Consider the following 27,170-nt stretch of genomic DNA (forward strand, 5'->3'; position numbering starts at 1 on the left):
GTCACTGGATTTATGTCTATATATAAATAAGCTTACTGCAAAGAAACTTGCCTCAGCAGTGGATATGCAGTACTCATTGTTTTTAAGCAATGCCACTTCTTATTTTAGTAACGTTTTGGAGGCGCCTGTTCCTGTTTTGAACATGAACATTAGGTGAGAAAAGAGTAACTGAGGCTTGCTGGTTTTAAACAACCTTCGGTGCCCCTGTGCTTGCCAGATTGTTCTGAAAGAATCCTCCTGACCTCGAAAAAGCTCATCAACATTTTCTCAGTATAAGTTTTGTGGTTCATTTCTAGGTTGACTAAACAGTCTCCTTATGTTAATAGTCCTGGGCATATGAAATGTTATTTGCAGAGAAATGTGGGTCTGTGTTTTTTTAATTACTTCAGCTGCACAAAAATACTCTTTATCTGTGCCTGATAATTTTTTTCACTGTCAAAGATAAGAACAGGACCTTTTTTTTTTTTTCTTTTAAATATATATATTTTTAGCCAGTAAATTGATAGTTGCAAAATTCTGTACACCTATAGTATTTATTCTTACTCCATCTTTAACCAATATTAAGCAACCGTTTCCACAGGAACGGTGCTCTTTACAATAGACAGTGTTGTGGCTTGCTTCAAAGCCGCAGTCAGAACATGTAGGTGTTTGAAGAGTACTGGATCTTTCCATCCCTCGCTGTGAATTTTCCAGTGGGTCATTACTTGTGCAGACTTTCTATCTCAGTATCCGAAACCACCCCACTGCTTCGTATTACTGCGCGTGGTAATGTCCCAGGAGCCTTTCAAGTGCTGCTGGGCTGCAAGAGGAATCTCTTTAGATTCATGAAAAGCCGTAACTCACGGTGCAGCGGTGGTAAGGATCCAATGCGGCTAGTTTAGGATCGAACTCTTCACTTCTGTAATCTTATTTAGGGCTCTTTCAATATTGTGCGTATTAGGAGTTGAACGGTGTTAAGGGTTTTATTATCTATCTTAGGGGACTGCGTTGGTAATGGTTCACTTCATTGGATGTATGGCAGTTATTAGAGGCACCGTATCTTGCATTTTCTTCCCCCCAAGGTCGTTACTGAGTGTCCTGCTCGTACAGAGGAGAGGAACTGTTCGACTGGCTTCTCGGCTTTATATTACAGGGCTCGGTAAACCTTAAAGAAGGGAAGTTATTTGATTTTTATTTGGAAAGAAGATAAATGCTGTCCAAGGGATTTCTGTCCTCAGCTGGTGAAAGCTCTCTGGTTCAGGTTATAAGACTAAAATTGATGTGATTTTTCCTGGAGTGAATAAAATTTCGCTTTGGGAATTAAGGTAGTGTGTCCCCACTCAGCAAGGGCTGTTTATCAAGGGGAAGAGGAGCATAAGGTCCACATTAGCAGTGCCACCCAGGTAGGGGAGTACTTTTCTCCAGAAGGGAATTTATACTTTTAAACATATTGGCTAGTGGGCTGGAGTTAAAAGCATCTGTGTGTTTAATATAAAGCAGATGCAACACTGGCTGTGGCACAGATAAAACGCCAGGCCTTCCATTCACAAAGAAACTAAATATTTATCAAGGAGGGAAGATGACAGCAGTTGTCCTAAATATGATGGCGTTGTAACGGAGCCTGCCCTGCTCTGGGCTCACCTAGAATTGCCACGTGCTTGGACTCGAAGTGATCCCCAGCAAAAGCTCTGTTTGAAGAGGAGAATGTGTATCTGCAACTGTGCAGGTGATGTTGAGCTTTGGATGGGAAATGTGGTCAGCATCAGGTTACGTTCTTGATTGATGTGAACAAAACCACTCCAACCATTTTCTGACCTTTTCCTCTACAGACCCTTTCTGGTCCGTGTCGTCATCCGTCTGTCCTCCCCCCCGCCTTTTTTTTTAATCCAAGGTACATCTTGGTCACGTTGGTTGAGAAGTGCTTCCTCATCTTGAAACCACGCTTTGGAAAGGGAAAAAGAAATATTAAAAGGGGGAAATACGTGACAAGGTGCTGTTGGTAGATGCCAGCAAGCTGCCTGCCAGCTCGCAGTTGCGTGCAAACCCCAGAAGTGCCTCCTCCTTCAGATGGAGGCAGATGGCTGGGTCAGCTGAACGGCATATCCCGGTGACACGGCGCCTTGTCACCCATCCGGTGGCCTGCGCAAGGCTGGAGGCTGATGCTTTTCAGCTCCTTCCCGTCTCAGCTCCGTTGCTGGAGTCGCGGCTATGACTGTATGGTCACAAGCGCCTGGTGAGATCATCTCTCTCATGAGGTAGATGAGGAAAACTGTAATCACAGACTTGATGGGACTAAAAATTGCTTGTCTTGGACAGTCTGTCTCTTACTGCAGTGCTTGGCTTCAGGATTTCGGGACTTTTGTTTTTCTCCCCCCCCCCCCATCCTTGCAGTACAAATATACAACCCAGGGCCCTTTACTACAAAGAACCTCATCTACACCCCTTTTTTTTAACTCCTGTTTTAAAGCAATATTTTTATTGTACTCCCTTCCCGCTTCCCCCCACCAAAAGAAACCCAAACAGAACACCAAACCCACAAACAAAAACCACTATACAAATGATCTAACTTGGCAAAGCAACTGTTGGCAATGGCGTGTCCTTTCTGGGTGTTGTCAGCTGCAAACTGGATCCCAACCTACATTCTTTTTGCTGCATGAAGACTTGACTGTGACTCCCAGCGCTGGACCTCGTGGGATTAGAGCACAGACGTGAGCGGTAACATCTGGACACCAGGAGCGAGCATCATACCTTCAGGAATGCTGGGGGAGCGCGTGCCTTGGTGCTCTTTTTTTTTGTACCTTCAGAAATATCTAATTGGCTATGTGGCCAGAAATTGCTACTGCTTTTACATGATGTTCTGGGATGTGTGTACAGGGGATGTTCAAGAATCCCATAAGCTGTTGGCAGGGAATGGGAGAGGGGTTAGTGTGTGGGCTTAAAGTACTTTTAACCTTCCTCTCTGTCTTTCCCTGTGTCCCAAGCAGATTCTCTCCTGTGAGACAACACCCATATTTGATAGTTTGCTTTTCGTCCTTCTGTCTCATATCACTTGGCAAATCATCTTGCAGCATGGAGCGTGAGAGGAGATGTGGTGGATTAGTGCTAGCTGGATATAAATGTTAGTCCTTAGTAGTTTCAGTATTAAGAAACTGCCAGGTGAGGATGGGAGAGGAGGAAGGAACAAGTCACTGTGATTAATTCAAGATCTGGAAGGAATGGTTAGAGCATAGGTGGTTGGGCTTCTCCATGATGTTACAACCCATGCCACGATCTAGGTTTCATAAGTTGCTGGAATTAATCCCTCCTTTTTGTATCCTCACTAAGGATGAGTAATGCAGTTATAGCTTTAAATGGGGATATCTGTGATGGGAGCTGTAGTTCTAAAGATTGGCATGCCACTGAGACATGTCGTTTGAAACCATGCTTTTTGTCAGAAATATTGCTGATAACTTGATTTTGGACATAAATTAATTCATTGTGGTACTGACAGGGTGGTGGTGGTGTCATCCCGTTGTTCCCTGCCCCGCAGTGCACTTAGAGGAAGGCCTTATAGTCACTGAAAGGAACGATGGGTTCTGGTGCCATGGAGCAATTGACTCTTCTTGATGTCTGGACCGCTGGGCAGTCCAGGCACACGTTGCTTTCAGGGGTACTGCAGAGTCTTCCTTGCACGGTTTCAAGGCGGTGTACCTGCCGTGCAGTGCACTAGGTCAGGCTTTTGAAGACCACAAGCGCTGTTTCTAGCTCTGCTCCTGCCATCCCCGTACATTGCTCCCCTTGTCTATAAAAGTGGTGGTGTAAGGTTTCCCCCAGCACCCCAAGGGGCTTTGCGGTCTTTGGTTGAGAAGGTGGAGACGTGTATGATCTCATATATGCAGCTCCTCTCACACATCCCATTGCCTTTAGGAGAGATACGGCAACGCTGCCGTAGGAACGCAGTACCAGGGTTGCAATAAGGAGATGGCAGCCTGCGTGGGAAGCTTCCCTGGGTGAAAGCAAGCGCTGTGGGCCTACCTGGTATGGGGGTTCCCTTAGCCCTACCATCCACGTTTTGGGGTTCCAGCTATCCCCAGTGTTGTGCTATAACAGCTCTGGAAAGTCAGGCTGAATAGGCGAGCGAAGATCAGGTCAGATAGCTGTTGGCCCCTCATGCAGCAAACAAAACATTTGCCAGCTGAACAGCATAGCGTTGGGTATTGCAAGGCCCTCTACAGATCTTTTCGACGCTTGGTGTCGAAGGGCAGAAGAGGGTAGGTGCCTGCAAATCAATCCCTCTGCAGAGTTTTTGGTTTGCGTTTGAATCTCTGTATCACAGAACCCCAGCTTCCTGCTGTCGCGCTGCAGGCATTGAGACGCTTATCGCATCTCACTCCGGCATCCTTTTTTTTTTTATTTTACAGCACCCATTAGTAGTGATCAAGCACCATAAATAGCTGGACTTTTCCAGCAGATTGCCTTTTGCTATGCCACCAGGACTTAACTTTTTAACTGTTGCTAGAAAGATGGGATTTGGCTCTTCAAAAGTGAGCTTTTGACAGAAATGGTTGGAGTAGCAGAAAGTTGTGACCTTTCCCCTTTCTACCTGGGGTGTTGAGAAATTTGATGGATTATATCAGGAGGACTAATGGATTTTAATGGTTCATGATCTCATCAGCTGTGGCCTGGTTTTATAAAGAAGAAGGAGCTATTGGACAAAAATGGAAAAGCAGCAGTACACCAAATGAATTATATGTAGTAGGAAGATATTTTAGAAATAGTGACACACCTAATGGAGACTCGAATGAGAATTTCACAGAAGTTTGATTATGCAATAAAACCTATGAATAACAAGAAAATATTTTCCAGCACTGAATACTGGAGAACAACGCAAGTATGTAAATGAGGAAGGTGCTGGGGAGACATCTGCAGAGGGGTTCTTTGCAGAGTATTGCAGCTGGTTTAGGGGTCCACAGCTCCTGGGGCTGGGTCCATGAACAGGGTATCGAGGGCCCTGTCTGACGTTGTACAACCCAGCGGATTTCCCCTAGGTTACCCAGCGCTCTCCCGCTGTAGCTGTGCAGTGACGCTCCTTGGGCGACCAACAAGGGTGCCTTGAACACAGGACCTCAGCCCATGATGCAGACTGTGCTGCTTAGTGTAAAGGCGTGAATGATTCATCAGCCTGCCTAGATTTGTTAATAAGGTTAATTAAAACTGTAGGTGAATGCCGTGCCTTGGAAGACTTCTCAAGACCGAGAGCATCGTTATTGCTTCTCTGCCCAATCTTTTTGTTTCTCCTTCTGTATTACCGCCTGGTGCCTGTTCTGCTCCTTTTTGGGCAAAACCCAGGTCTCTGGTGTGCGCTGGCTGGTGCATGGGCTACCTGGGCTTGCTCCCTGGCTAGCACTCACCTGCCCTTTCCTTGTCGGGGGCCATTGCATCAGTGCTGAGCTCAGCTATGTCAGTGTTTTACTTTGAGGAAATTCCACTCACCAACTCATTGCTATGGCCCTTGGAGCATTTCCAAATGGGAAGTGCCACCGACTTGCCTGCTTGGCACCCGCCAGTGATTTATTTTTTTATTACTGTAAACAGCAAAACTGGCACAACTTCCTGGTTTTTCTGCCAAGTTATATTAAGTTAATATATGTGATGAAAAATATGTTTGCGGAGCATCTCCAGAACTTGGAGGTAGAAAACAGCATTGCCTGCACTGTGTACTCGGTGAGAGAGCTAAAACATGAGCTGTCAGCATCATCCCTTTGCGACTCGTGTCCAGAGTGTAGTAGCTGAAGTGGTGTCCCAGGGCTCCATAGCTGTTGAAAGATTTTTGTTTTGTTAGTAATGACTGGTTGTTGAGGTTTATTGACTTGTTGTTACTGTTCATTGGATGGAAATAGAAGATTGTTTGTTTGTTTGCTTGTCAAAGCTCCAAAGTCCTCTCAAGAGCAGAGACCCTGTCCCGCTTTCAGCCTCTTTTACCTGCAATTGCATATATAGGTGTTTGCAGGCAGATTTCCATGCATTGCATATGCAAAGCCAATAGCCTGATACCAGCTACTGAATGTGTGCATGGGTGTATTTGCTGTAATCAAGTGTTCAAACAGCTGAAAATGAAGCCCTGCATTTGCCATCCTTTAATTTAGTGATCCTGCATTGATGTCAGTATCTGCCTGTTAGGAAACGAAAGTAATCTGTGATTTTCCTCCCCCCCCATCCCTTAAAAAAAAATAAATAAAATAAAACTAGCTCTAGGAGGAAGGCAAGAGGAGTTGGGAGGAAAATCCAGTGATGGACTGGACGTGGTGGTATTTTGCATGGTGTTACAAAGCAAGATGTGTGTTCAATAATTTGTGCGCAGCAGAGCTAAAGCTCTGCTTGTACGTGCACGTGGCAGGGAAAGGCAGAATGCGTCCTGCCCACGCGATTTTGGTTTCACATGGTCTATGGTCGCGCAGGCCGTGGGAGGGAGCCGGGGGAGGCGGCACAAAGGTGTCGAGAGCCTTCCCAGGCAGTGGTGTCCTGCCCCTGCTCTCTGCAGCCAGCTGGCTTACCGAGGCTGTTCAGGGGGCACAGAGCAGCCTTTGCTCTCTGCCTGACATCTCCCCGGGCCGCCATGTCCAGTCACTAGAGCAAATGAGATGCCGTTTGTCAGCCAGGTGGGAAAGCGGAGCAGAGTTGCTTGCAACTTGATGTCCCCCAGGTGCGAGGTGGGTTCAGAGCAGGCTTTTTGCCACCTTGCTCCTATCCGTTCCCCAAGGCTTCGCCCAAAAGGGGAGAGCTTGGCCTTCCAGGGCTCTGTATCCCCGTAGTGCTGCTGCACCAGGTTGCCCCGTCTCGCTGTACAGGAGCTCTCCGGCAGTGGCGGCTCGCTGCAGGAGCCGCGTAGGACAGGAAGCCACGCGCCGCAGCGTGGCTGCGCCCCGGCGATTGCAGAGCCGCCTGCGGTAAGCTCGGGCTGCGCGCGCCGCTTCGAGAGCTGCCGACAGCGAGCTGGCAGCAGCGTGGGAGACCACCTTCCTCCCCTGACCCACGGGCCCGGCTGGGGAGGGCTGACAACAAACCGCCCCGTTGAATCGAGAGGGGAAGGCTCTCAGGTGGGAGTTTCAGCGCCCGCTTTGCTCTTTGCGGGCGGTTTGCAGAGTTGTCCCACGCTTGGCATGTTCTGTGCCCTCAGAAATTGGACCTTCGCTGCTAGGGTCTGGTCATCTTCCATGTTGTCTTCTCGGCCTGTTTACCACCCTAGTCATTTCTAGCCCCACACTTGTCCTGGGTGAAAGCCCTTCTCTGTTGCAGACTCCAGTGTGTGGTGCATGGGACTCTTAGACTTTCCCCCATCCCCCATAGCATTTTGAGGTTCACTTAAATTTCTGAAGGAACAGGTTCTTGCTCAGCGGTGGTACTGTTGGGGTCAATGCCCAGTCTTTGAAAAACTTCAGTACTGTGGGACTGATAAACAGGCAATTGGATTCCCTTACCCTGCCACATAACTCAGGAAAAAGAGATCAGAAATCCCTCTGGAGAGTAGTTGTTGTTTTTCTTTAAAAATATAAGGATAACAAAAATATGATAGTCCCTGAACCGATTGTTTGTCTCTTTCTCTCCCTTTTTAACTTTATAACCCTACAATTTTTTTCAAATATACTAAAGAGCAGCCACCTGCAACTATTACTCATAAATCATTCATTGTTTTAGAGGTGGGATTTCTCAAAAGCAATGTAAGCTGCTGTAACTCCAGTAGGAGCAGGCTTTGGCTCATGCTTTTGAAAAAAATTTTTTTTTTTTTTTTTTTAAGATTTGAAACCTCCTTTTTATCTGTATTTTACTTGTAGCCCTTCAAGCAGGTTTTCTTGGCAGGAATTTTCACAGGATAGATAAATCTTGTTGCAGCTCTTGCTCTTCCTACCCGAGCAAACCTCCTGTTGAGGTGGGTAATCGCTTGGATGAAACCAGACTAAAATTGATTAAAGAGTCCAGGATTGGCTAAGAGTCATTAGTTATGCATGATTGTTCACGTCTGGTGCACAGCTTATAATTATGCAGCTTGACTGAAAACAAAAGTAATATTTTAAACAGCTGTCCCGGAACAAAAAATTAGAATGACAATATTACAGTAATAGCTGGAATAACTGGTTATAGGAGTTATGAGAGAGACTAACTTTCCACCCATTTGTGGGTTTACCTCCAGAGTGTTAAACATACGGCAGTAATAGTTGACGGAAAGGTTTCTTTTTCCCCCGAAACATTGACAGTTACCGTCACTTGCAGGAGGCAGAAGATTTGAACCTTCGTCCCCTACCAGGGGATGGCCAGGCTGACCCCCAAGGGACCAGGTATCATCTCTAGGTCTAATGGTGCATCTACTGCAGCTGGAATCGGTGAGCTGCGAGGGCTTTGATGCTTTGTAAATTCAGCACGGTGCGTGGACCTACCAGTTAGAGGTGGGATTGGCAGCTTTTCCCCAGCACTGTGTCACCCTGTGCTCGCTCTTCGTTTTGAGACCTGGCGTCAAAATGAAATCTTGGTGGGAGCAAGGAGATGCTGCTGTTTGGCAGCACCAGCTTCAAAGCTTGGGTGGAACAAGAGCTGGGGTCGCTGCTGTTCACCAAATGGCATCTCCTAGGGCCTCCCCTGCATGGAGCTTGCCATGGGTCGTTGAGAAACTGTCCACGTCTGCCCTTGGTACCTGCAGTGGGAATTACTGCCCGAAGCACTTGCCAGCTTTTGCAGGAATGAGAAGATACTTGGCACCCCATTATTTTTTAGGCACACTGATTTGAATCTTAAAAATTGCATGCTGTGCATTTGTAGGAAAAATACTTTAATCTGTTGGTCTGGAAATGCAAAATCTCCTTTTGTACTAGAGAGCCCTAAGGATTTTTCAAAGGTGCTTGACTTGATAGACAGGTGTCTGTCAGCCTCGAAACGTACAAGAGGGACTGATTAATCCAGACATGGTGTATTTGGCTGAGAAAATTACTACTTGACCTGTCCAACAAAGGCATGCTCAGGTGGAGGTGCTACCTTATTAAAATACAGAAAGATCTGACATTCCATAAGCGTGATCTGTTAGGAGCTTAAACAAGAAAAATTAAAAGAAATAACTAGAGGCATGTGAAAAACCAGCTTTAGCCTAACCCAGACTTTCAGCTCTTTCAGCTGAACAGAGCCTTGGGAATTGCCTCTACAAATGACTGATTATATATGCAGTTCTGTTAATTAAATTTAAAAATTGTGTAGGAAGTCAAAAGATACAGCTACTTGTTTAATTAAGCTAATTAAGTCCCCAGGTAGCTTTTATATTTGCTTTATTCACTGCAAGTGTCTGGCTTGTTCTGTTTTTGAAGCCACGTCAGCACTGACATGGCTTAGAAAAAGGTTGTACTTCTAGGATGCTTACTAATTGTGCCTGTGGGGAAGAAAGGACGGAACAGCAATGGGAGAAAGGATGTTCTGGGCTCCAGGGTAAATTCAGTCATCTTTTGTGTCAGATCCAAAGACAATAAAAAGATTCCCACTGATTTCAGTGTACTTCAGATCAGTCTTCCCAGACCTTCGTGGGGAGGGGAGGGAAAAAAAATCATGATCTTGTGTTTGCAAGAATTAATGTTCGTGCCAGATGCAGTGTGGAAGATGTCTCTTCACCCTGGAGGTCCACCTCGTCTCCATTTCGGAGAGCGAGCGAGTGACTGGCAGGCAGGCAGGCAGCCACCCTTCGGATCTGCCTCTTCCCGTCCGCAGTGAGTTTTTCACGGAGGCATGCCAGGCGCTCTCGGAGGCCGACTGACTATACCTGCTCTTCGAGTTCAGTGGATGCTTCAGCTGGGTGTTGATATGTTGCCTGAGAGATTACCCTCCTTCTGAGTTTGTTTTCCAAACCTCTTCTATTGATGAATCACGCGCAACCAGTTTTTATTATATGTGTGAAGGCATAGGATTAAAGAGTCCTGTTTCCATCTCCCCGCATTTGTTCGCTCCCGAACTAGCTTTTTTTTGTAACGCAGAGAAGGGAAGTAAATAACACCTGCCTAGTTGTTGGGAACAACGTTAGTACAGTCCTTTTCTGGAGAAGGTGTGCGAGACGGTTGACTGGGGCCCCTCCTTGTGGGAAACCCATCCCTTGCAGCTCCCTTTGAAGTCATGCGGAGCTGCGCGATCTCGGCAGGTTCAGGCATGGGGCACCGTGTGAGTGGTTTGAATTAGGAGCGAAGTCCTCCTCGGTCCTGTGTTCAGCCTCGCTGCCAAAGTGTTGCTTCTCACAATGGAAGCGTAATGAAACCGCGGCTGAACTCATCCGTCCTTGCCTGCTCATTTCCAGCTCGCTTGCCAAAATCCTCCAGCGCTTGTTTTCTCTTAGGTACGGCTGTGAAGTTCAACAGAAGTTAAAGTGTATGCTTAGCTCTGGGCCAAAATCCTGTGTTCTTCTTACGGATCCAAAGGGGGTTCCTGAGCTCCAACAGCTGATCTTATCCACCCTTTGTGCTATGGAGGAACGCGCTGTCTTCCATTTCCTTGAACTAGAAGAGGCTTTACCACACTGATAAGCACGCCTTCCTCTCCCGCTTAGCTAAAACTTGGCCAAGTTACCTCTAAAACAGCCAGAAAGACATTGTTTTCCCTCCCAGTTTTTCCGTGGGGGACCAGGCTGAAGATGAAAGCGCCGGAGAGAGGGGAGGGTGACTACTGTTTGCAGCTATGCGTGCCAGTGGTGTGATGCTGCATACCACCAGTTTAGTTCGATTTATTCAGAGATCAGTGTACTTCACAGCATTTGCAATATCATGCATGCATAAAAATTCAGACTTTTCCTTTGCTTCTCCCAATACAACAGGACTTTTCCCACTGCGGTGCATCTCCTGCTCTGATACTAAACCTTCCAGGCAGAATTCTGCGATTCCTTAAAAGAAGTTATCCTGTGCCAAACAGATCTTGGCATTAGGAAACTTTTCCCTGTACTTATTACTCCTTGAATATTGTTGTAAAATGCATACAGATGGTTACATTCCTGTATCACTTATCTCCTATATTATGGTATAGGATTTCCCCCTTAGTATCATCTGTGCTGCATTCAGGCTGTTGAGTTTCTCCGAGCCTCTCCTGCTTTCTTTGAGAAGGAAGATCAACATCAGCTGCAGTGTTGACCCAAACTGATTGCATGGTCTGCTTTGGACTTTAATAGTTTTGTCTAGAATAATGCTGTGGTCCCTGCTTCTCTGTAAAAACATAGTTTTTTGCCTTTAAGCAGCCATGGTCAATGTTGGGAAGAAAAGAAGTGAGAAGTGAAACTTGGCGTACGCGTGGTACTTGTTACGCCCTCACTGCTGTTGTGAGGCTGGATCCCGGGGGTGTTCGCTGATGCTGGGAGGTACCGACACCGCCGGAGCCTTGCCGGCGCGCAGTCAGGGCCTGGGCCGCCAGCCAGCCGTCGCTAGATAGGGTTATCCCTGCCATGGCTGGAGGGCCAGTCCTTTGGCAGCTGCTTCCTTTTGAAGTGCTCGAATCTTGTTAAATAACAGAGCATAGTGAGAGGTCCTCTCAGTCTGTGAAAGTAGGTGCTAGTGGTAGAAGTACTTTAGTGACTAAAGAGACTGAAGGAGGGCTTATGTTAGGAGTTCCTCCTTTTGGGGGAGAAGTAGGGTACCACACTCCTCATTTGTGGGCATCTGGTTTCGGATAGTTATGGGCATATTTCTGCATGCCCAAATGTGGCTTTGGTTGCTTGCTGGGTCGGTAAAGCTACCCCGAAGCATGTCTTATTTCTGTAGCCGCACTGCAAAGCATGAAGGCAGTAACGAAGGTGTAAAGCAGGGGCAGGAACATGGCGAACCATGCTGCAAGGATGGCTGAGGTTAGCCCCGGGGCCCGGGCTCAGCAAGCCGCTCGCTGTGCACGCCGGCTCAGCGTGTGAGTGTCCGGCTGGCTGCACGGGCATCGCGGGTTGTGGTCCAGCAAGTGTGAGGAGCTCACAGGAGTTAACTGCCGCCGGCACGGGGCCCCTCCGCGTTGTGTGGCTGTGGTAGGGGGGTCTGTGCGATGGCGAGAGGCAGCGCGTCCCATCAGGTTGGCGTTGCTGTCCGGGAGCTGCTCGACCGTCTGATCTCGGGCAGGTCCACAGTCAGACATTTTCCTTGCAGTTTTCTAGGTCACAGGTTATTTTCTGTTTCAGGCACGTTCCACGTATCTGGGAGTTGATCTCAGATACTGCGTTGGCTGCTACTTAGCTGGTCAAATTTCATCTCTAAAGGAGATCACAGCAGGCCCAAAAGCAAGACTTTCACCAGTGGCCTATTAATTTTAATTATTTAATTTCATTGTGTCTTGTCTTTTGTTGTTGCTGTTGCTATCAATTTAAGACCGGAGAAACTCTTCAGACTATCTGGTTTAACCTTTTGTATAGGACAAGATTTTGCTGCCTGTCCTGCATCCAGTGGGGTGCTGGTGTGCCAAAGGTTCAGCAGCTCCTGGCATGCTGGGGCCTCTGTCCTCATTTTGGAGCCTTTCAGCTGTAATTTTTCGTTAGATCCTGCTAACATGTGGCGTGAGAAGATCCTGAGTGTAGCTAGATCCTCTTTATTGAACACTCTTGAACTGGGCTGTAATATGCTTAGTTGGTGTAGGGGATTTGACTGGTCTTTAATCTTGGAGTCTGGAGAGGAGAGAGATTGTTTTATAACTCTCACAAATCTCCTGCTACCACTTTCAGAATTATTTTGTTTCTGTTTTGTAAGTCTGTGCTACCCTGGGCAGAGGAATCCTGTTTGCAGTGATGGAGAGCAAGGTGTGTCACAGAGTTTGGACCAATTTTTGCTCGTGCCCTGTGTCAAAGGTGGACGATGCTTTTGTTCCATCTCCTGGTCTCAGCCCACCTGCTTGTGTCTTGACAAGCTTTTGCTTTTAAGACTAAACAAGGAGCGCAGGATTTGCTCTGTATCCCACCAGAGACCACGTATGTCAGAAAAAGGGAGGAAGGATGCTCTTTGTGAATGTGAAAGCAGGAGTCTCACGTATTGCTGTGTATGGAGACTGGCAGAAAAATGTTAAGCACTGAAGAATGATTTTGGAAACCTAAGTAAGTAAGGATTTTCCCATAAAATCTGAATTCTTGATATCCCATAAATCAATTTGGGTGACTGTATATGTGTATATATATTATAGATACTATATATTTTTGAAAGAACCATTTCTTTATAAAGCTGTGTATCTCTCCAGTGAACTGAAATTTAGGCAAAAATGATGCATGATATCGCTGGAGTTGAAGTTTATTTGGGGAATGTCTTCCATATTAATGGAGAGAAAGGGCTGTTCAAACACACCTTCCTAAAGCCAGTGTAGTAAGCAGCCCAAGCAAACATGAAAATTGATATTGAGTTAAAGCTAAATATTTAATTTAAATTTTCCCTGTGAGATTGATTTCCCCCCCCAGTGGAGAATATAGTGTCCATGAAATCAACATTTTGACCGGATTTTCCCAAGCAGTTCCAGCTTCCCTGTTTAGTATCCCACTGATGGAGATGTGTCACTTCTGGACTGTAGCTGGAGTCATGTGAATAGGATGCTCTCTCATCCTTTCTCTGAAAATACTTGCTCTGCTCATCCTAATAAATTCCCCATAGTTTAAAAAAAGATTTCTCTAATTCTGCAACAAATTGTAGGCTAGGGAAATGTATGGTGATGGTGTGTGCTGTCTCTGCTTCTCCCTTACCCCAGAAGATTGTTTTCTCTCGGCTCGTGTTAGTGAAGCTGCAGTTAGCATCCCTGGGAGTGGAGGTGCCAGCAGAAAGCCCTGCTATACGTTAATCCTGCAGAGTCAGCCTGGCTTGGACACCTTCTTCCCCCACTTACAGCCGTGCAGATACTTTCTGTTCATTTGTAGCATGGCTGTTTGGCTCCTCTGCTAGATACATAGAGTTCAACGTTCTCTTTTACCTGTATCTTAATGTTATTCCCTTAAAAGGACCAGTTGGTGCATGGCAGGGTTTTGCAAACTATGGGCAAATGTTGTCTGGATTAGTGGTGGTCCATACGCCGTTGCTCTGGGAGCATAGGCTTATGGTTAGAGGTTTATTTGAATGATGTGATATGTGTTAACACTGGAGAGGAATCGGAGTGTTGGCAGGGTACATCGTGTGTTAGCCGAGAAAAAAGAGGGAGCCTGGGCTCATCATCCTTTCTTGCAGGAGGGGGAAATATTTTTCTATTCCACAGTGTGCACACCAAGGTGTATTAAATTCTGGGTACCTCCGTGATGAAACTCGGTGCTGCTGACGTAGAAGACTTGCTTCTGTTTCTGCCAGACCAAGGAAAGGTGGCTGTATGAGAGCAGAGAGGGTTTGAACATGTTTAGTCATTCCTGCAGAGAGCTCTATTTTCAGAATTGCTATTCTGCACAGATTATCGGTACCCACAAGGCGTGAAGCTCTTCTCTGCTAATTTTAACCTTGTAATTTGGGGTTTTTTGGGGGGATGCCTTGTTGGGTTTTTCTTGTTTTTAAGGTGAGATTTCTGTGCAACAGCCTGACTCAAACTTCAGGGATCCTTAGCTGTGATTTTTGCTAAAAACTAGCTGGTGAACCAAAAAACCAAAAGCAAGACCTTAATTAAAAATGTAACTAAAAATGAAAAATCTACTTACCAAAAAATAAATACCTTCTTTCAAGGACAGGCTGACTGACACTGGGATTGAATCTCTGATCCCTAAAATTATATTCTGTATTTCTATCTAATTTAGATTAAACAACAAGTCCTTAGGTAACAGCGCTAACAGTTTCCTGTTTTCTATGGTTTAAGGCCAAAAGGTGATTTATGTAAGAAATTAGCGTTTACCTCAGCACTGATGGCATTTTGAGAGACTGAAACAATTTCAATGGGATAAGGTATTACAGGGAGGAAATATCCATATAATTCCATATCCATATAGTTCACCAAACAGATATGCATGGATTTTTTCAGAGAGTTGTGTGCATTTAATGTTACTCCTGCTTCGTTTATCTGACAAATTGGAACACTATTAACCATATTTTTTTTCTTTAATCTGTATTTCCTCTATCAAGGTTGAGATTGTTCAGCTCTTGTAGGAAAAAGAAGGAATCGGGTTCCTTATTTTTTATGGAGCCCCGAATGATGAACAATTTGAGCCATGGATGCTTGATTTTTTTGTAAAATTAAGGGTGTGCATGACAATATATAGCTTCAAATATTATCAAATACTGCCGAGATTTATCATGCAAAATCCCAAGAAGAGTCTTTGCCTTGAAAAACAGTCTTCTAATGTTTCCTTTACATTTTCAGGTGGATTTGGAGCCAGAAGGCAAAGTGTTTGTCGTCATAACTCTTACAGGCAGCTTCACGGAAGGTAAGAGAATTATTTTGGCTTGTTTCCATTAAGAGCTGGGCTCTGGTGTATGCTCTTGCCATCAGTTACCAAGCAGTATATAAGGGATGGCATTCTACACGCGGGCCACGCGCTGTGGTGCGCTGGAGATGTCTTGGGCGATGGGGGGAATCTGGAAGGGGCCGTTGGTAACGGGGCACGGTGTGTGCGCCCTCCGCTCTGCTGCTGGTCTGATCTCAGACCCAGGGAGCCAATTCACGCTTGATCTGGTTTATTTATCTGCAGTTGTCCTTCAAACGGATTGTTTTTGTCACTTGTACTTTTCACCTGGGTGCCTCTTGAAGGGCAAGCTAAGGAGCATGTAGAGCATGCTTGAAATAGAACATATTTAAAACATCTGGGTGATTTTTGTTCCGTAATGATTCCCATCTACTTCATGTGCATTTCTGTTTCCTCAAGTTCACTTTGCATGGGAAACTTGAAGTTTTTTAGTGCGACAGCAGCCCTGAAAAAGTATCTGGGTGGATTTTTTTTTTTTCTATAACTATCTTTTACAGTGTGATGTTTTTAATTTCCCTGTTGTTTACTGTGATACCAGCTATGAGTGTCGATGTGAGCTCTGCTGGAGGAACCCAGGAAATCTGGATGGGGCTCAAAAAAAGGTTATTTTCTTCAGACCTACACCATGGTTCTTATTTGTTTTAGCTGCGGCCTCAAACTGTATTTGTTGGGGGGTGTCTTCTGTACTGAAGCCAAGAATCGGGGCAGGATCTGCTCCGCTATCTGTTCCCTGCAGCCTGGGAGAGCTGGATTTTTAATGCTTTCTCTTGTTCTGGCCCAGAAACTGATTGCTTGGCCCAAAGGCTGTGCTGGGGGCTGCGGCATGGGCAGCCCACCCTGCCGTGCTCCGCTTTGGATGCGAGGAGGGTGCAAGCTGGAGGGGTGCTTGCTTCAAGGGTTACGGGGGAGCTCTGCCCTCCTGCCGAGCAGTTCCCCTAGCTCACACCTTGTGCTGGCTGCCCAGGCCTGTCAGTGCCCCTGCATTGTTGTTCAAATGCAGCTTTGAACACAAGCTTGTGCTTTCCTTGGAAGCTTCTGGGGAGCTGTCCCGCTCTTGCTAAGCCAGCAGCCTGATGTGTGCTGGGGCCTGGGCAGCTGCTTGATGGGGAGCTGCTGCATCAGAGGAGCTGGGGAAGCTTTTGGTTTTCTTTGGGTGGTTTACTCCCCAGGAGCGTCCTGCTCCTGGCAGGATCGCTGTGGCCTTTTAAAGCGTTTGAGCCAAATCCAGTCTGTAACCAGCTGAGCCACACCTGAGGGCCCAGCAAGGGTTTGCAGGGAGATGGTGTCCTCTGCAGCAGCACCCCCAGCCCCGTGGCATGGAAGCGGTGAGAGGGTTTGCAGACATCCTTCCTCTTACTCCCAGGGACCATGGGTAAGGCGTAATCCTGCTTGCAGGAGGGAGACATGAGCAGAAAACCTGGCTGGCTTTGGCTCCTAAGGAAATGTATGGTCTCGGAGTGATGGAGAAGACAAGGAGTATCACACCCTGGCACTGCAGCAGGGCAGAGGACCAGAATTCATTTTTCCAGTGAAGTTCCCTTTCTGTGTAAAGCTGGGCAGGCCACGCAGCATCGCTGCGACTTTCAGTTCTTCATCTGTCAAGTAGCAATGCATGTTTTACTCTGCCCAGGTGTTAACTCTGGGGTCTGGGAACTGCTCTCACATTTATCCATGCGTAAAATGTCAACAGATCATTTACGCTTTCTCCCCTAGGGAGATGCTCAACTGTGTTTTGACAGGGAGATGTGAAGGTTACTTTTTCAAGTTAATTTGGGAAGAGCTTTCTATTTGTAACCAGAGAGCAGGGAGAGTGCAAAGGTGTGCTAGGGAGACATGGAGGACTTTTTTGCAGGTCCAAGGCAATGGCTCTTAGGCAGCAATAGGGGTGAAAAGGACATTAGAAATTGGCTTTAATTGCCTGTGATACAGCCGATGCTGGAGAGAGAGTTGTATTGAGATCAAGAAACGAGAGGGCTTTTACTGACCAGCATGCCAGTTTGTATCCACACGCAAGCGTGTCAGGCTTGGCTGTATAGAGCAGGGTTGAGCAGGGATGGTGGGCTTGAGCAAAAATCCAAAATGTGGTTCAGACTCATGCTGGTGGCTAAGCTAATAAGGCACGTTGCTAACAAGGTCTCAAAGACGAGAGATGGAGAACTCAAATGTTTGTATTGCTACTGTTTTCTGAGGAAAATGGGAAACGTTGGAAATGGTTTACTTCTCTTTCCTCTGTCGTTACTGAGGATGTGTGGGCTTACAGAACAGGAAGATCAAAGGTGGCTCTTGGGGCTTTTCTTGACTGGTTAGTCCCATGTGTGGTCACCTTTGGAGTTTCCAAGAATAGACATAATCCAGGGCAAGCTTAAGTGCAGATGCTGACTTCTCCCAGTCATTGGATAGTGGAGGCATCTGTCAGGGAGGGGTTTCCTTCTGAAAAATGGTGATGTCTCTTTTACAACGTCATGTTTTATTCTATTTTTTCCTGTCATTTTTTCCTGGAAATGTGAAGGCTCAGAACTGTATTTGAAACTTAAGTTCATGGAAAGAAGTCTGAGAATAACTAACAACTTGAAACGCAAAAAGGGGCTTCCCACTTGTTTGCCCTGCTCTGGAGGGCAGCCGCTACCACATCCTCGCTGCTGGTTACGGCTAATGTGTCAGGCTGCTCGAAGGCTGTGTGTCTGTCTGTGGTACACGGAAAACCCAACGATAGTTCGCATTCGACCCCACCAGGGTAGAACGTAGACCCCTGTGGAGTTTCAAGCAGTATGATGTTTAGTACTTTTGATCATTTTCTTGTGACTTATAAATGGTTAAGCATGTAACTCGCTGCGCTTCCTGCTCTGAAAAGAGTCCAGCGATGGTGACGACGTGCTGCAAAAAAAGCCAGACTCCAGCAGGTAAAAAGAGCGACAGGGCAGTGTCCATAGACCAACTCTTTAAGCCACCCACAAGTTTTTTTCTTTTTTTAGCAGCTTTCAGTAGACCGTCGGGACAAAAGGATAACGTAGTGGAGTCAGTCTGAACTGTGGGAGCATCTTGCCTTGAAAAGCCTCTGAGAGCTGCACTAAGCAAAGGTTGAAGGGTCAGTGCCTACTGCTGGTCCTCACACTGCCGACACGTGATTGATCTCGAAGAGGTTTTATGTCAAGCTAGTTGTCTTGTTTATGGAAATAGCCAAGTTCAGGATCTCAGCCACCATCGTCTAACTCCAGCAAAGTAAAAGCCCCAAAAATGGCTGAAGAGAGGGGGAAGGAGGGGAAGAAGGAAAAAAACCAACCAAACAAACCCCAAACCAAGCAAACAAAAAAGCCTGAGATGTTAGGTCCACCTGACACTGAATTATTTTGTTGTCCTGGAAAGCTTACCCAAAATAGACAGTCCTGGTGGTGTTGGCAGTGTGTACTTTCTTTAGCTTCAGCCATGGTTGGGCTTTTTGTTTGATCAAAAGTTCTTTTGACTGAAAGTTTAATTTGGTTCTGCTTCACCTACGGCGGCGAAGAAAGGTGGCACTCCTGTGAGAGGCACAGCGTGTCTGACAGAGGCATTCGTGTACCATCAGGATGAGGGCAGTATAGAAAACGTACAGCTGGAAGGAGATGAGTCCTTTGTAGGTTCCCATATGGCTTTTCTGTCCATCAGTGTTAACCTGCTGTTTTGAGGCAGGGAAATGTGCCTGTTTCACATGTTAGAAATACATGTAATTTTTCAGAAGAGAAAGGAAAGGAGCAATAGGAAGCGAGGGAGGTCTAGTGAAATTATCCCTGCCTATCTTTATTTTCTCTGCTGGATGTATTTGTGCTGTGCTAAGCTATATCTGATTATATTAACTCCCCTCATTCAGCTGACATTTCCTGTGTAAAGCGACCGGTGCAAAATTAAAATGAAAATCTCCTTACCTTGGGAGGAGATTACTTCTCCAAGCATGACCATGTCTCTGCCGGCGGTGCTGGGTCCTGGTGGCCCTGGCACCCGGCTGGGGTGGAGGGAAGCACCCTTTCCAGCCATCTCCCTCACTGACCCAAGACATGTTTCATTCCAGGCTGTTTTCTAGAGCAGGTGAGGACTGACTTCTGCCTGCCAAACTTTAGGCGTTGCTTAGGAATTGATTCCCCCCCCCCCTTACTGCTTCCCTCCTTCAAATAATTTTATTTAATCTTTCCTGGGGTTTCTTTATTTAACCTGCCTGATAATGGAATTTTTCTTCAAGTCATCAAAATTATGATTTCTTTTTAAATTTCCTTATTCTTTTTACTCTGGATATTAATTTTTTTTTTTTTTTTTTTTTTTTTTTGCCAATGATGCTTTGAGCATTTCTTACGTCTCTCTTTGTGTCTCCTTGCCCCTTTCTCCTTTTAAAATAACGAAAGTGGCTTCTCTGAGAGGTCTGTCTTTGCCGTGGAGGTGCCTCATCCATGGATGTGGAGCACATTGTGAGCTGCGGAGCTGGGGATGGGAGCAGGGCGCAGCGTGCTGTGTGTGGGACCAAGCAAAGCCGTAGCTGTCAAAGGCAGTCCAGCTCTGCCCAGCCCTGAGGACCACAGGAGCTGTGGCTTAGCTGAACCGCTAGTGTCCTGCCTCCTTCCCTGTGATGACCCATGCGTGTGCCGGGATCTCTGAGGTAATCCACAAGATCTCAGCTCCGTTTTAAGCCTCCTTTAAAGGAACATTTCTGCTTTATTGCTGTCTAAAACAGGTAGTGCTGCGTAGGGTGTAAAGCTCCCTAATGTTGTTCCTCTTCTCCTTGGCCATAACCATTTCTAGGTGGGCAGCTTCCGAGTAGGGCTGTCTTCCTCACCGCTCCTGGAAAGCACCCGGGAGCACCCTGGCGGGAAGACGCCATTGACTGGGGGCCGTTGGGGTTCTCCGGTGCGGTGTGCCGGCGTACCATTTCTCTGTGCTCTCCCAGGGTGTCGTCTAGGTCCCCCTGGCTCTGGTTGAAGGTGACCTGGTGCCTCTGAGGAAGCTCTGTCTTTGGGGCTTGTGGTGATCGTAGCAAGTGACTCTGCTATTGGGGTGCCCCATCGGGTGTTGCACAGTCGGTGTTGGTGGCATGAATGCACACCTGCTCTCCATTACTTGTCTCTCTTTGCTACTGAATACCAGTTTCAGCTGTGAAAGGGCAAGCCACAAATTAGTTTCTTCTTGGGCAGGGGGTGATGGATTTGAAATAAAAAGCCTTGCAATGAGAGTGGGTGAATTACTTTGGTGCTTCTGGACATCTGTGAGAAGTTAGTAGAGATGCTCAAGAGCAGGTGACCGTGCATGGGTCAGGGTGTTTCGCTGCAGCGAGGCCAGACCGGACACCGAGAGGCCCCAGGTATGTTCCTGAAGGATGGCGTGAACCTCCCCCCTTGCGATACTGGGGTCCCAGAGCCAGCTGAGTCCCCTTGCGGCTTTGCATGCAAGGTGTGTTGCTGTGCCCTCAGTTTGCCACCTCTCTTGCTATTTGCTCTTTTTAATTTTGGGCAAAGCTAATGAAATTAATACAAAGTAATTATTTGACTGAATTAATGAATGAAGCAGGCCCTGTAGGAAATAAAGTGCTTCTATTTTAGTGCTTCGAACTCTTGCAATTTGCTGCGTTTTTTGCCCTTTTTTTTTTTTATGGTGTCACTCAAAGTGATAATTCTGGCTTGAAGTTCAATTTTGATTTCATCATTGTGAGGTAAGTAATGGTTGTTTCTTTTCTTTTGGTGTCAGAAAAGACAAAGACAAATTTGAGTTCTGGGCAAGAAATAGAACAATGAGAATATTGAAAAGCCAAGTGACTTGGTAGAGCAGATATAGCACCCATTGCTAAATATTTAATGTCAGTAGGCTTTGCAGCAGCAAGGAAGGCTGAACCTGCCTCTAGAGCAGGAAATGCTTCTTTAGCTTGCAACTCTCACATCGTGTGTTTGGGATGGCTTGTTCTCAGGCACAAAGACTCAGTCTTTTGTTGTTGTTTTTCTTAGAACACATTTTTCTAACGTGAAGTGGTTTTTGTCTTAAGAAATAGCATTTCCTGAGACAGGCACCAGTAAAGATCAGCAGTCTTAAAGTCTCAAATGGTATCTAGGCATTGTGCTAAGAAGGTCCTTGCTCTGTGCTGTGCTGTAGCTCCTCAGCCCCACAAAACCTCTGTTGCAGATATGTTATTGGCTTCTTGCAGAAGAGGGAGAAAAAAGAGGTTTACTGGTCCTCTGTGAACTGCAATAATGACTGTTTTCAGCCTGGTTTTATAGTCAAGGGAATAATTATTGGACACTAGGAACCAGGAATGAAAAAAGCCCTGTTCTCAGCCCCTGGCTAGTTGGGCCACTCTTCTGTTTTGGGTTACTAGCCCAAGCAGGAGAATTTTAAGAATTTTAAGTAGACACCGTCTAGAGAACTTCCTGATCTAAATAGGCAGCATCAATGCAGTGTAGGATAAAGAAAGTTTTGCTGTCTTTCATTCAGTCTGATAATATGGAGGTCTTCAATGTCTAGCCCAAAGTCTGATGTGACAGAGAGCAGCACAACATGACTTTTTCTATACCCCTGTATTTTTTTCCAATGCCTGCACTTTTCCCAATGTTTTACACTTGTCACACACATGCATGCTGCAGGCAAGGGATTTCCAGGTGCACTCCATGTTGGATCAACTCTGCATTTCCAGATGGAAATGGGTCAGAACAATGTCAAGCCCTGTGGGCAAGAAAATCCACCCTAAGTGCACTCTAGAGAAGATTGAGCCCTTGCAGAGACCAGGAATGTCATCCGCAGATGCTGTGCATCTCTGCATGGGAGGCAGGTGAACTTCACTGGATCCCTAACCTTGCTAGAAGATGTCAATAAGGTTAGAAAGTAAAAGGCAATTCCAGAGGCTGATCTTGAAGTCCTGAGCAGGTATTGCTCTCCTGAAGGTCAGACTCTGCAAACCTGCACTCTGATGGAGATGTGTCAGCCAAGCCAATGGGAGCAAGAGCGGCTCTATCCTTGTCATGAAGCCTCTGTGAGTTAAACACAAGGATGTCAAAGCTTCTCAGCAACACTGAAGATCTTGGGGGAGAATTTCAAAGTCAGCGAGACCATGAAGAACTTCTTGGAGATCCTTTTCACAGCGAGGAGCCTTTGGGCCTTCTGAGAAATGTCCTTTGGGCTACGAGTTGCCATTAGGAGAAGGGGCTGTACTGCATCTTCCCGAGCTCTGCCTGTCACTTGTCCTGTTCAAGCTAACAGTGGTATGAGAAGAGGTCACTGTAATGAGACACAGCCCAGCCCTGGAAGTTAGACAAAGTGGATGAACTTGGGGACGATGAATAATTATTACTGTTTATGGTGGGAGGAGAGTGTGAGTAATTTTTTTCAAGTGAAGCCTTCAAAACTCACATATTCCATTTCACATTTAAGTAGTGCAGAGAGAACCCAAGGATTTTTGCACTCTGGCACTCTTATATCTCACATATGCATCTCCTTCATTAAAAAAAAAAAAAAAACAGGGAAAGAAAAGGCAAGTTTGGTAAATTCTGGATTTTCACAGGAAAAAGGGATTTCAACAGGGAAGAAAAAACCTACCCCCAAAATATTTATTCCTGATTGCTGAAAGATCTAGGCCCTGGGAAATGATGTGCTTTGCTCAGTGTTATGGAAGGACTCTAACACGGATCCAGGAGGTGAACAGCACCCCAGCCCGCTGCATATCCATAAGACCACCTTTATTTCTCGGAAAATGATCCATTTGAGCTCCACAGCCATTGCAGTATGTCTAATGCTGAGAGGTTTTCAGCAGTAATTCATGACTTGCCAAGATCTGCCAACTACTTAGATATCCAGACGTGCAACAAACAGCAATCTCAGGGTTAACTTTACTTCCTCAGTGGGCTGTGTTTTGTCTGGGCTCTGAAACCTAGATATAAATATGCAAGCTTGCAATCTGCTCTGGGATTTCAGTGTTCCTGGCGGTAATGAGGAACAGAGAATTTTGCTTTATTTTAATGTGATTCCTGGAAGAAGTGACGCTGGTTCCCAGAGGAGCTTAAATCCATCTGCTTGGCCTTGGAGGACAGTGCTGCGCTGGAGCGGGTGTTTGTGCGGCAGCGAAGCAGGGTGGCAAATGTGGGCTGGAAGAAGCAGAGCATGGAGCTGTCAGAGGTCAGGACTGCGATCCTGTGGCCAGGGATGATGACAGCAACTGTGTCCCCAGCTGCTGCGACCTGCGCTGGCGGATGCTGTTTCATGGCCATCTCCCTCTGCACCCGTTGTGGTCAAGGGCCACCTGGGTGATGCTCTGGCCTGGGATGAAGGAGGGGTGCCCCATACACCAGCACACATTATGCCTGGCTCTGAATTCCCCTAGACCACAATTTCAAGGTACTTGACTGATGAAAATGGCTGTCCAAAAGCCCAGTAGTTTACTTAGGGTCACCCTGTAAATCTGTAGCAGAAACTGGAGAAAAAAAAATACCAACAAAACCACACTGTTGTTTTTAACCTCACCTCCACCAACTACTAAATTAGGCTGTGTCCCACTTAATATCCAGGTCTGTCAACTCTGGCTGCTGGAGGAGACTCCTAATTTAGGTGGTACCACCACAGGCAAGGGTTTTCCTTGTGTCTGGCAGCCCAGTCTGTCAGGCGTCCAGAAGTCCCTGCCACCCAGCTGCTGTATGGGGCAGTGCGGGACTCGGTGCCTGAGTGGATCTGCTGGGCCTGTCGGCATGAGAGGATGCACGAGGTAACAAGATGCTGTTGTGCCACAGTGCTTAATTACCTCAATTTACCTGGAAGGTATTCAAGCATCATTAGTGCTTGCGGGGGGAAAGGTTCCCTCGGGCCCTGCAGACACAAGGAGGACCAGCAGCATCAGTCTGCTGGGTGTTGTGGTGGTCGATTCCTGCACCTCACTGGAGTGGGGCAAGATCTCGCTAATAGCCAAGCAGAACGGGGTCTTCAGCCTTAGGCGAGCTGGCATGGAGCTGTAGGAAGCAGAGTTCATCTTCTAGTGGTGCTTTTGGAGGCAAATACTCATGCTTGCAATTTATACGCCCCGGTTTTGGGTTGTTCCTGAGTGTGCCCAGCATAAAATGCTGAGTTTCCTGCTCTTCAGTGCCAGCTGTTTTTTGTTTTCTGGAGTGCTTCAGCAGAAATGATTCATTTGCTTTCCAGAGTGAGATGTTGAATCAAAATTGAGTTTTGAGCAAAGAGATCCTGATGTTGTTTTGGCAGGGTGACCTCAAGCTTGGCAGAGGAGAGAGTGGGAGGGCTGGAGGGCTGAGAGCCTCTGCCGTTTCTGTCTGCTTTCTGCTGCCTTTGGGAAAATCTACCCATTTGTGATCTTCTGGGAGAAAGTGCATGAGATCAGCATGGCTTTGAGGGCTGTGGACACCACCTGCACTGAGCAGATTCCCACCATGGTGACTGTTCCTCCTGGCAATGCCAACACTGCTGGTAGTTGCAGATAGGGGACTGAGGTGGTTTCATAATTGTGGGTAAATCTGTCTGTCTGAAAAGGATGCTCTTGGGTTTCCCTTGGGCTGACCTTGCACGGGGCCCGTTCTGCACCAGCTGGCCAGACTGGGGAGCTGAGCAAATCCGGAGCAGGGGTGTGGGTTGGTTGTGGGCCAGATCTGTCCTCTGGTTGAGCTCAGCGCTGGCCTGGGGTGCTGCGGCGAGGCGGGAGGGGGATCCCCGGTGGTGGCATGGAGAAGGGAGGAAGGCAGGAGGTCTGGCTGAGGAGGTGTCCCGCTCTCCATGTCCCATCTGCTGGGACACAGGGCAAGGACAGTGAACGGTGGAAATGCTGGGAAAAGTCACTCAGAGAAGAAATAGAGCCATAAAAGTCTGGAAGAAGGACAGAGAAGAAATATAAGGCGAGACAAGGAATTAGGAGACTGGTCTGGGGAGTGGTGATGGATGGGTATGGGCAGGAGCTGTAAGGAAGAGGAAGCTCAAAGAAGCTCAAAGCATTAAAGAAGGTGGGAAGGGGAAAATATGAACAGATGGATGGTAGAGGAGCTGCAGAGGACAAGGAAAGGCTGCAGCAAAAGAGTTGTGACCAGCAAAGCCCATTTCTTGCTAGAATCTGGAACCAAGCTTTTAATCCTGGAATCTCAGCTCTTTTCTGCCGTCTAGCTGTCAAACTTGTTGAGCGAGTGTGTCCGTCCGTTGCTAGTGCTGGATCTGCACAGCAGAGCGTAGTCCTTTCCTGTGAAGTATTCCCCCGTTAGTGCCGTCCTCTCTCCCTGGAGCTGTGTGTTTGAGACCACAGCCCCGCTGGTGAACCAGGACCGTGGAGAGGGAAGGCTGCTCCAGTTCCAGTGCATGAACTTATTTCCAATGAGAGTCTTCTTTGTTTAGAAAACTTAGGAAATAGTCTTAAAACCAGAAACCTTTTCATTGAAGGGTGTCACTAATGTTAGAAAATCAAACTCTGAAAAGTCAGGAAATGCTGAATTTTTGTGTCTAAAATTTGTCCTTCCTATATGTTCATGATACAGACTTGCAGATCAGCAAGAACAAAGGCAGAAAGACATTTCTTCTCCAGCCTGCCCAGCTCAGAGTATTTAAGTGGTGGGTGAGGAACCTGAGGCCTCAGTCTGGTCCTGCGCAGGTTTTTACCTGCATTGTCTCTGGTCCTGTATTTCACTTGTGAATGGGAAGTAAGGCGAGAAAAACAAGTCCTTCAGAGAAGGGCTCCAAGGTTGCATCCAGAAGGGCTGATGATAACTTGCGGGTGAGGGCCATCGCACACCTAAGCTGTAGAGGCAGCCTGTGTCCCATGCGGTGGGCGCGCAGGGCTGAGTCCCGCAGCACGCACGGCTTCGGGCTGTGCTGTGAGGAGGAGTGCAGAGCATGGATGCTCGGGACATGAACCCTACAGAAAGGCACAAAGTCTGGCTGATTTTCCCCTCAGATTGCTTTCACGCCCCACATTGTGCCAATGCAAGTGTTTGTGGGGTGCATGGCAAACCAGATTTGGAAACTGATCCGGCTGGAAAATGGCTATGTGGAAGGGAGTGCTGGAACGAAGGCAGGGTGCCATATGGGGGGAGAACTGCTTAAATCGTGTAAGGGCTGTTGTTAGCATCAAACTGCAGGCTGGCTTTCATCTCCTGTCACTTGAGCCAAAACAAATTCCCTCCCAGTGTGTTCCTTCCTCATTGAGGGACTGGGGAAAAAAGATGCAGAGAGGTGCAGGTTTTGGGTGTCTCTCACAAGCTGTTGGAGAAAGTGACTGTCTTCCCACTCACCCACCTCTGCTTACTCATTAATTGAGAGGAGTGAGATGGGACAGCCCGTGGGGAGGCACAATACGTATTTATTACTGCTGCTCTTACACCTGGTGGAAAGGGCCGCCCATTTGTGAGCATAAAATTGGTTGGTGACACTGGTGGCCATTACGGAGCTGGTGAAACCAGCAGGGTCCTTCCCTCTCTCTATGTATAAAGAGATCCTGAGCCAAGGCAAGCAACACCCTCTCAATGTGGCACCCAGCGTTTTTAAAGCTATATTTGTATGGATTTGGGACATCTGCTTTTGAAATCTCAGAAATGGAGAAATATATATTGCAGGGTGAGAACCCCGTTGGGGTGGAGATGGGGAAGTGGGATAGATAGGTCTAGCTGCATTAGCTGCATGGGAAGCTGTTGGGGACAGCTGTGTTTTCTGAACGCGCCGCTCCTCCTGGCCTGCAGCCCTTGGGAAATCCCTCTGGGAAATAATAATAGGAGGGAAATAAACTAGGAGGGGTGCAGCGTGTGGCAGAGCAGTAATGGTCCATGCCATCTGCGGAAGCGTTTTAGGACAGGCTGTGCAATGAAGCCAAGCGCGATTGCTAGCCTGAGCGCTTGAGCACCAA

At 46.9% G+C, this 27,170-nt stretch overlaps 1 protein-coding gene across 1 annotated transcript in view; it reads left to right on the top strand.

Annotated features, from left to right (window-relative positions):
- Positions 1–27,170, top strand: part of PRKCH (protein kinase C eta) — a 120,261-nt gene that overhangs the window by 12,813 nt on the left and 80,278 nt on the right. Inside the window, exon 2 of the mRNA XM_082317016.1 lies at positions 15,247–15,310. Within this exon, the coding sequence (XP_082173142.1) occupies positions 15,247–15,310 (64 nt within the window). The remainder of the gene's footprint in view (positions 1–15,246; positions 15,311–27,170) is intronic.

Source organism: Platalea leucorodia, assembly GCF_965183815.1.
Source record: "Platalea leucorodia genome assembly, chromosome: 7".
Classification (NCBI taxonomy): domain Eukaryota; kingdom Metazoa; phylum Chordata; class Aves; order Pelecaniformes; family Threskiornithidae; genus Platalea; species Platalea leucorodia.